The following is a 10,002-nucleotide window of genomic DNA, read 5'->3' on the forward strand; positions in this document are numbered from 1 at the left end:
TTCCTTTTGCAGGTGTAAGCTATAACGGGTGTCCTGTGCCTCCTCCACACCAAAGCCTGCATCCTATTCATCAGCGCCACATCACTGTGCCTACCAGTATCCCTCAGCAGCAGGTTTTTGCCCTTGCAGAACCCAAGCGAAAGCCATCCCTCTTCTGGCATACCTTCAACAAACTCACCCCCTTTAAAAAATGAGAGGCCAAGGACCTCAGCACGGAGGGAGGCTTACTCCAGAGAAGGACTGTGGAGACACAGTTAATCTTATTTGAGCTCAGTGAATCTCCAGTTTTGGAAGGAAAACCTTGGGCTCCCTTGAGCCAGAAATACAACCTCTGTCTAGTAGAAGAATGAAGTTCCTCAAGACTGCTCTGAAGTCGATGCTGCCAAGTGTCAGCATTGCTGATGAAGAGCAGTCTTCTTCCCTTCTGACAAAGACTTGCTGTTACTCTGAAGCAGCAGTATTTGATCTCTGTTTCTTAGTTGTGTTGAAGTAGTGATGGAATCATGCAGGTCATTGTAACATTTCATTTTGCTTAACCTTGTATTGATGGCCAAATTTAAGATAGGGAGGAATTTTTCCTAGGGGTATATCAGCAAGGAATCTTAGGAGAGTTTTCTGCTTTGTATTGGAGCACGGAGCAGAGACCACCCATTAAAATCAGGTGGAGACAGCCCATGTGATTAACCAGCTGTTGCAGAATTTAGTGGACCCTAATCCTTCCTGTCTTTTTCTATTAAATTGCCAAATGGCAGGAGAATGTCCCACAAGGCCTTACTGTATTCCAGATTGGAACAGGGAAATTTTATTCTGTCATATAGAAACATGAACAGAGTGTGAATGGACTATGAAGATATGTGCATTTATTGCACACAAGTGGGAACAAGAAGAGCCCAGGGCATCTCAGATTGATTACTTTCAGTCACAGCAATATACTGCATGCATGTATGCTCTTCCGTATAGGGCTTTTATATCACTTTTTGGGCACTTCTTTGCCTGGGAGATGCTTCTTTATATTTCCAGTATGCTTATTTCTGTGTGTAAAAAGTATTTTTTTATTTTCTAATGGAGATAATGTGAATGTACAAAGTCAGAGTTGAGACAGTATGTGCTGACTGCTGGCTACATTACATAGTTCTTACACTTTGTATTCATATAGCTTGACTTAGAAAATGGATGAATGGTAATGTAAATATATTGAAATGGTCTGGATCCATGCTTCTTATACATGGGTCAACTGACAATGGGTTTTGACCAATTATTTCTTCACAAAGAAAGATAAATCCTTACTGGAAAGGACAGAGGAATTGTGTGGACCAGAGATGGATTTTTGTCTCAGAGCCGTCAGTCTGTATTGGAAGGATAAGAACCTGACTTGATTAACGTCAGCTCTGGCCAACATATGCAGTATGTGATTTGCATTGCCATGATTTGCCTATGACATGGAGTTGGTTTGGGAGAATAACTTTTTAAAAGCCACCAGGAAAAAACATGATCTTGATATTTACAGCACTGATAATTTCTGCTTGATAGCTCTCATTAAGGATGACAAGACTGCTGGTAATATGGAAGGAAAGACCCCCTATGTTTCAGAACTGATTTGCTATGAATCTCTTTACAATATTTTATCCTATGCTGCTGATTAGGGGCATTATCTGATGATAAGGATAGATCCAAGGATATTTGACAATGTACACAGTCAGCTTTGTCATGAATGTGTAATATATGAAGAACAAACAGGGGGCTAGAGGCCAGGCATCTTAACAATGTAAAAAAAGCCTTATTTTAAACATATATTTGTTCCTACTACTATTGTTACCTCTATATTTTTATTTATCATCAGTGTTGTGAAGCCCACTAGTCGCTAGATTTTGTGACTTGATAACTTTGTGGCAACTTCTGTAAAGCCCAAGGTTTGTGGTTTTGATTTTAAATGACATCTTTTGACAACTGTACATTTCAAATGCCTTGTGTATATAGCTCAGCAATAATGAAGAGTCTGGTGATGCTCAGCTGAACTGTTCACTGCATAGTGAACTTCATTGCTTGTGCTTTCCTGTAGCGATGGAAGATGACCTGAAACACTGGAAATACGCACTGACATATTCAACGATCCAGCTTAAAGAAAATGCATGGGAAAGTCAATGAAAAAAGATGGCTGGGTTATATTTTTCTTTTGATGTTTAAAACAAGCCATTTCAGATCAGATTTTTTTAAAAGATAATTCTAAATGCTCAATTTAAACACAAGGAGCAGACTTCCAAATGCAGGCATGGATGTGTGCCCTTCACCTTAATAAGTAACCCTTTTGTGTTTCTTACCTACCCATTTTTGGGGGTATTTATCATGTTCAGGCCTGAAAACCAAAGTGATGCAGATATTGTGGAAGTGGAGATGATGTTTTTCATAATCACATTTTGAAAGTCTTGTTCTAGATGGAAAAGAAGTGTCTGAAGTTGGATTTCAGTGCTCACCTGGAAACTTTTCCAGCTGGACCTGAAGACATGAGATAGACACTTATATATATGTGTGTCTTTGCTAAAACCTACTTCCTTCCAGGGCTTGGTTCTGTGGAGTGCTGGAAAAAAAAAAAAGTTTGGAATGTATCATCTGACATGTCAGTGCCCATGAAGGCTCTTCCCATGTAGAAGTGCTGGTGCCTTAGCCCTAAAAATGAACATAAATGTTTGCATATGGTTTTGGATGCAGCAGTTTTTTTCACAAGAAGTGAATTTCGGAGAGATAAAAAGCAAATGTTTCATGGTGCAGATTACTCAGGACAGTTTAACGTACAATACATACAGACACGGTTGTTTTATAATGTTTTCTGTGTCTTTCTTTGCAATCTGACCTTGCAACAGATTAAGATAAAATATAGGAAGAGAGGCCAGATTTAGACTACACTATAATATTTTAAAGAAGTTATAGTTAAATGAAAACACACAATTACATTATCCAATAGTTAAGACAAATACTTACTTGGGGTTCAGCCTCACTTTAGAGTCTACAAAAAAGAGTTGCAACTGAAATGTAAAAGTCTGTGTTCTAAATGTAAAACTCTTGCCCCGATCCTCCTTCTGATGACAGAACTTATATGTGATCAGAAAGGTGTGACAGCAACTTCTGTTCCTCTCATTTTTGCATGCTTTAAGTTACTATAACTACAAAAAGTTCTAGGGCAACCACTAAGCACATTTGTGCCTCGTTTAGATAAAGCACAGCCAGAGATTTCCCGATGACCTGCTGAGCAGATAACCTCAGACTTTATGCATGAGATGCGGTAAAATATAATTGTCCTCAAATGTGTTCCCACTGAGTTAGGAAAATGCCAAACCATAATTGCATCTAACTCAGAGCATTTGATGTATAAAATAATAAGATTGTTTTACAAGTGGCTCTTGCCATGCTGAATTTCACATTGAGTTTTAGTGGTCAGTGTAATAATGGAGTTCAAAGACAGACTACTCAAATGTTCCACATTTTAGTTGTCTTTTGAAAATAATTATAACAGAGTTTTGGAGCCAAAGGTCTTTAGCCATAACTAACACAGTACCTTTCTTTGACTGCCTTTCTGCTTTTTTTCTATATGCGTGGCATTTGTAGGAGATGCTTTCTGAACGATCTCTAATTTAAAAGTATTTGTTGTAAATACTAGGGATGACTTGCATATGTATTTTATTTTGACAAGCATTTTGTAACATTTTATCTTATGTACTTTGCTTTGTGCATCTTGCAATCTACGTGCTGTTACACATGTTGTAAATGAAGTGTCCTAGCTACAGAGCAGATGAATTGGCTGTTGACAGCTGAAGTACAATGTATAGGACTGCAGTAGCTTGATGTGCATTTGTTCTTAAGTAATTACATTACAAGGTTTATTTACTCTTGGAACATTTTTTGTCAAATGAATCTATTTTCTGGAAATAAGTACAAACTTACATTCCTGTTATTTTTCTCTTACTGTACATGTTTGAATTAAATAATGTACAAAGCTGAAGTTCCTCAGCTGTGTCTTATAAAACTTCATTGTGCAGTTCTAAAATTGTTCCGCTTTTTAAATTGTCTGCAAAATGTCCTCTGTGATGCAAAAATTTATCACCTGTCATATTTCTTGTTTTAAAGCAAAAAGCATCACACCTTCCTCTCTTGGTTTTCCAGTAACAGCTACAGTACTTCCCAGCACAAGTTCATTTTAACAACTACTAAACCTGATGCTGGGATTGAAGTCCTCATTGTTCAGGCAAAACCCATCCTTATTATTGTCCTAGCCATATGCATCTGTGATCATTGTGCTTTACCTTGTCCTGGCAGACAGTTCCCACAGTACCCCGTGGAAGTAAATGCAAATGCAGCTTCTGTATTAATAAAGCTCCTGCTAACAGAGGATGGTGACTTAAGTACTGTAGTTTAGGTAAGGAGGATTAAATTTTATTTTCTTTGTAAGAAAAGCAAAATCATTTGAAAGGGTTCACCCAAAAGGCGTGTTCTGTAAATGTGTGTGAACAGGCTTACCTGCCTGCTTGTTAGAGCAATAGGCAATGCTGCTGGAGATCCCACTTACTACTCTGATTCAGGGAAGACTTTTAATTTCTTATTTTTCTGAGAGAGCAGGGGACCACATCTGAAAGGCATTCCTTGTGTCCTTCCTGCTCAAGACTGCATCAAAAATTGTGTTTTGCTGAGACACTTTAGAACATAATTTGCTGAAATCTTTTCATCAAAAATGCTTTGACGAGTTCAAATGCTGCCATAATAGTTGGGTTTTCTAGCTCTTTCCCCCTTCTTACAATGTCCAAGCTCTTATCTCTGTTTCTTGGTTTACCTCAAAGCTGAGAGTTTCCCAGGCCTCCCAGGTGCTGCTGCTGCAGGTGGATGTGTGCCAAGCACTCCAATATCAAAGTGAGAAGCACATTCTGAACACTTAGTGAGGTAGATCAGATGACTGAAAAACATACCTAGAGCAAACACAGGAGTAGGACGTTGTGATCAATACAGGCTTTCTAAGGAGCTTGCAATTCATCTGGCCATGGTGAGCTCATTTGTGCATTTTATTTCATGCTCCGGCAGTCAGGCTGAATCCTGTAGATCGTTTCATACCATCTCAGCTTTTAAGTTCTTCAAGATCTGTTCTATCAGGTGGAGCTTTTAGTTTGTGCAGAAATAGCACTGCTTGTCTTTTTTTTTTTTTTTTTTAGAGACTACATGATAATTTGTGCTTGGTAACACAGACGAGGATTTGGGCCTTTTTATATTACAGTACCAAAGGAGAAATGAGGAAGTCAGCAGTGGCAAACTGCATTTAGCCTGTAAGGAAAGCACACAAATATTTAGTGTGTTTCTGAATTTTTTTCAAAATTCAGTTACTCTAACTAGCTAGAGAACAGGTAATTGTGAGAATGTGTCAAAACTGTATAAACTGTCAGTACAACATGTTTTTTTTTTTTAATCTTAGTACTGTGTTACTGTATTCAGAACTGAATTCTGGTTGTCCAGGTGAGTACCTAGAGCTGAGAACTCACATACTGCTACTATTAGGTATTTAGGCTCCGGTTTCAAAAAAAGATTTTGTGTGTGTTTGTGTGTGAGTGTAAGTTTGTATACATAGATAGTTGCACACACATGATTCACTGGAGACACACACTCACCTTTTATAGACTCCATATGGCAGCCCCAGATAACATCTGCTGACACTTAGAGCAGGTTGCAGCAGACAAGTGATCCACACCCATCTCGCCCTCCCTCTGTTTATGTTACATATTTCTGTTGTGCATCTTGGCATGGGGGGGTGGGACACACACACAGCACCTGGGCAAGGTTTCACCCAAGTCATTTTAATGTTTTAAGCAGAGTGGGCCCTCAGCAATGACAGATAAACCACTCCGCAGACAAGTGAAGGTTGGAAGGTGCCCCCATCACTGGAGTCTGGTGTCAGCAAAGCTGAGAGGGCAGAGGTTAGCGGGCAAGGAGTACCACTGCCCTACAAGGACCTAGTTTCACTCAGAAGAGAAACACAAGATGATGTAGGATTTATCAACTGTTTTTTCTAGTGATTTCTGGAAAGGTGAAACTGCTTCAGGAGGAAGGAGGAGCTCCAGGTGCTACTGAGGAACTTTGCTGGCAGAACCAGACATGCCAAATTCCTCCTTGTTTCTAGCGCACAGGAACTAAAAAGGCAGAAGGCCCAATACACCAAAGTGAACTGTTAGTAGGCAGATTCACTAGACACAGTTAACCTTGGCCTCTACGTATGAGCATACCCCGGACTTTGGACATACTGACTGATGAAGGACTCAAAAAAGTCTAAAAGGTGCTCTGCTAATAAGGTTAGGTATGTCTTCTTTTATTAACCATCCAGCTCATGGTCATTACAGCTCCATATTCACCTCCTAACAAAGGTAATTATTATAGCACAGCAAGCAATCTAAAATAACCCTGCATCTCCTGCCATTCTGATACAACATCTTTTAAGAGTATAATTATTTCCAAGGCATTCTGTGATGAGACAAGGCACACTAGAAAGCAGCTGATGTTAATGTTTATCTTTAAGGCCATTCCCACGTGAGTTTTCTTGGTTCTCTGCTAAAAAAGCATCAAACCAGACTAACTGCAGAGTCCATCAAGATGGATGTAACTAATGAATTATGTCATTCTCACCTCAGGATTGAGATAGACAGACCATGACTGTTGTCACTGTAAAATTCACAGACTCCCTTGGGTCAGTGTAAGGGTCCTGCTCTGGGAGGCCCTGCTCTGCCGATGCCATGTCCCAAGGAGTCCCGGCTGCCCCCAGTGCTGTCCCCACAGAGACACACGCTCTCCCAGTACCCTGCAGTCAGGAAGGTTTGTCAATAAATCCAGGTTTTCTGCATGGCTGGACAGATCACTGAACGCACAGCACTAACTGGCAGGGTGGGCTATTTTTTAATGACTCAAAACTTCTGAAGTGTGAGAGAAGACTGAAGCTAAGAACCTTAGAAAATTTCAGATGGTGCCTCATGGGTAAAGAGAAAATGATTGTCTGTCATGACTCTCATTTCTTCTCCTTGATTAGCACAGCAGTGAGGCTAATTTTGCTACAGAAGTTCATTCAAGTTCAGCCGCTAACTGCTGCACATTGTCCTTTTCCTCAGACCACGGTGGTAGATAACAATGTCCCAGTTACAAACCAGGGAGCCATTACACTTGCAATATTTTCTTATTACCACAGGGTGGTAGTGAAGACCTTTGTGAAAATTATTCATTGCTCAGCTGTGTTGAGGATACCTTTTTTGATAGGCAGACCACAGTCATTTTTTTGCAGTGTGGGAACGCCCTCAGCCACAGTGTTTTCAGTCACTTGCACCAACAGGGGTGAATTGAGGCCACTTCCTATAACAAATTAACTCCTGTTACTATTGGTTTTATCCTTCACTGTTCATGATCAGCATTTAAGGAGTTGATATGCTCAGTTGCTTTATTTCCACCAGTCCTTAGCAGCAGTTTCAGTAGGACACAGTTAGTATCAAGTTTCTTCAAATTTAGTTACCAAAAATGTATATTTTAGTAGCACAATAGCTTTGACTGATGCTTGAATGGCTAGATGGGGAGCCTGCTAATTAAATGTGAAAAGCTCTCTTTGTCATTCCATTTATTTACTTTATTTCAACCCTGTTACATTTTTTCCATAATCATCTAATATTTGGAATGCTACATTCACAGCTTTAGTAATTTCTGTGTCTTTTTGCATTGTAAATTGCTTGATACAGAAACTAACTTTATTACATCAGCACCATAATGGTATGAGACATGCCTTGCATCCTACAAACCAACCAAGCTGTCAAAAGCTAACATTTGTGTAATGTATTTGTATAATGGAACTGGCCAATCAAAGCCTTATTAGTCTTTTTTAACAATTTTATTTCACGTGACAGTGGTAAAAGCCAAAGTACAGAGCACTTCATCTTAGAATTGGAATAAATAGGAAGATTCCAGTTTAAACCTCTGTTTTAATTATTGAACAGCTCTCAAAATTAAATCACTGACCTTTGAGAATTTAGTGACCAACCAAGTGCTTGTCCTCAAGGCACATAACTTGCAGCGTGCATTCCTTTACATGAAGCTCTTATACTCTGTTTAAAGATGCCCAAGAACACTGCAAGTACAAAGTGAATGAGGTAAGACCAAAGATACGTAATGATGGTGGTGGTGTTGCTGCTGCTGCTGCTGTTGATGTTGTCAGCTTGTGGAGAGAAGTGCATGTAAGAGGACTGAACTGTCTATTCCTTAGGCAAGAAATGCTCCCTTAGACAACTAGGAATGGGGTTTTCTGTCAGTGGATAAGGACTGTCAGACTTCTCCATGGGGTGCATCATGTCCTAACAGTGTCATGCAGAGCACTTCTTCCTTTTGAACTCTTCTGGAGTCCTTTGACTAAGGCAGCAAATGTTTACATAGCTTAGAAGTAGCAAATGTTTAATCTATTTTCAGATTTCTTTAGTGCCAACCATCATCAGCAGCAGACAAAGCGGGATTTTGCTGGTGGGTGATCAAACATCTCTCTGTACACCATTGGCAAAGGCACCGTAAATCACATTTCCAGTAACTGTGACAAAATGGGGAACTTTTCCAAAGACAAAATAAAAAGGTTAAGGAACATGTCCCAAAATTAAGGTCTTCCTCTATAAATTAAGTTAAAAAAATATTTAGATCGAATACTGCTAACAGGGTGTAATTATTCTTATTGAGAACATAACTAGTGTCTCTCTACATGGTATTTGTGTGCATTGTTTCATAAGACTGAGACTATCACCTTTACCTGTATAAGTACTTAACCTATATAGCCCAAGCTTCTGTGCAGTAGATATTTATGAATAATAATTTCAAATAAAATGGGCATTAATTTTGTTGCTATTTGATTTTTGGTTCTCAGTCTAATCACTTCTCATTAATTGCTTTTACACTCACCTAAACCAGTTGTGTCCAGAATGAAATATTAATGTATCAATATTTCAGTGTGCCTATTAGGGACACGCTAATGAAAGGATAAATATAAGATGAACTTTAAGTAGCACAGTTACATGAAGGGGGAGAACCAGACTAAAGACTTGTTTTTGCCAAAAACCTCTCTTACTTGACCCCTCACATCTTTGAGCTCATCTTACTCTGCTCCAGCTCTGACCCCCTCTGAGGTCATTCAACTTATTAACCCAGAAGATGACTTAAAAAAAAAAAAAAAAAAAAAGAAAAAAATGATTGCTCTGTGATGAATTAGGGGGTTGAATTACCCTAGTTCACCTCCTGTGGCACCAGAACCAGCTCCTGAGAGATGAGAGATACAACTGTGCACTCATGAGTAGGTGCAGGAAGAAATGTGGATGCAAAAGTGGGCATTAAGAACTCTGCTGCTTCTTGGTTATGAGCTGTTTGACAGGCTCAATTATTTTTCTCTTAAGAAGCTATTAGATAGATACTGGGTTATTAATGTCCAACACTGATAAAAGGTTGGAGATGAGAGAAAAGAGTTGCCTTACAGACTCCAAATGCATACGGTGACATTTGGTAGGAAGTCTTTGAAACAGGAAAGAGAAAGCTAGAAGATGCAGACAGGCTTCTGCATGGTTCTGAAAGGCAGCAGTGGCCATGAAATAGCTCCTCTTTGGGCACTCTTCTGGCTAGAGGAGTTTACAAAGAGGTTTCTGAACAAGGAGAATGCCTGTATGTTATGTAAGCAAAACTACAGCTCATAGAAACAGGTCATTGTTTGATGCCTTGAGTATGAATGTGGGATCACTGGTCCTACCTGAATCACCCCCTAAAGACTTGAAATTTTGACTGTCGATATGAATTTAGAACAGCAACAACATTATTATTAGCACACTTCATTGCAGATTTGGCCAGACATTGGGGTTTCGTGGTTTTGGTTGGAGTAAGACAGGTCACTGGAAGTTCTTCGGCATATAGCTGCTGCAACTGTATATTCCTTGTTGTAATTGCTGGGGATGGGGCAGGGTCAGGGGGGAAGATGAT

The 10,002-nt window shown here is 39.5% G+C and overlaps 1 protein-coding gene across 8 annotated transcripts in view; it reads left to right on the top strand.

Moving 5' to 3' along the window:
* SPATA13 (spermatogenesis associated 13) overlaps window positions 1-3,995 on the top strand; it is a 47,255-nt gene extending 43,260 nt beyond the window's left edge. For 4 of the 8 annotated variants that reach the window (XM_074915358.1, XM_074915344.1, XM_074915377.1 and 1 more), the window contains one exon: window positions 20-3,995. In XM_074915358.1, the coding sequence (XP_074771459.1) occupies window positions 20-194 (175 nt within the window). In that variant the 3' untranslated portion in view covers window positions 195-3,995. Of the gene's footprint in view, window positions 1-12 lie in introns of all 8 variants that reach the window. The other 4 variants (XM_074915351.1, XM_074915367.1, XM_074915372.1 and 1 more) reach the window with 1 other exon arrangement.
* Window positions 3,996-10,002: the final 6,007 nt, after the last annotated feature.

This window comes from Athene noctua, chromosome 1, assembly GCF_965140245.1.
Source record: "Athene noctua chromosome 1, bAthNoc1.hap1.1, whole genome shotgun sequence".
Classification (NCBI taxonomy): Eukaryota; Metazoa; Chordata; class Aves; order Strigiformes; family Strigidae; genus Athene; species Athene noctua.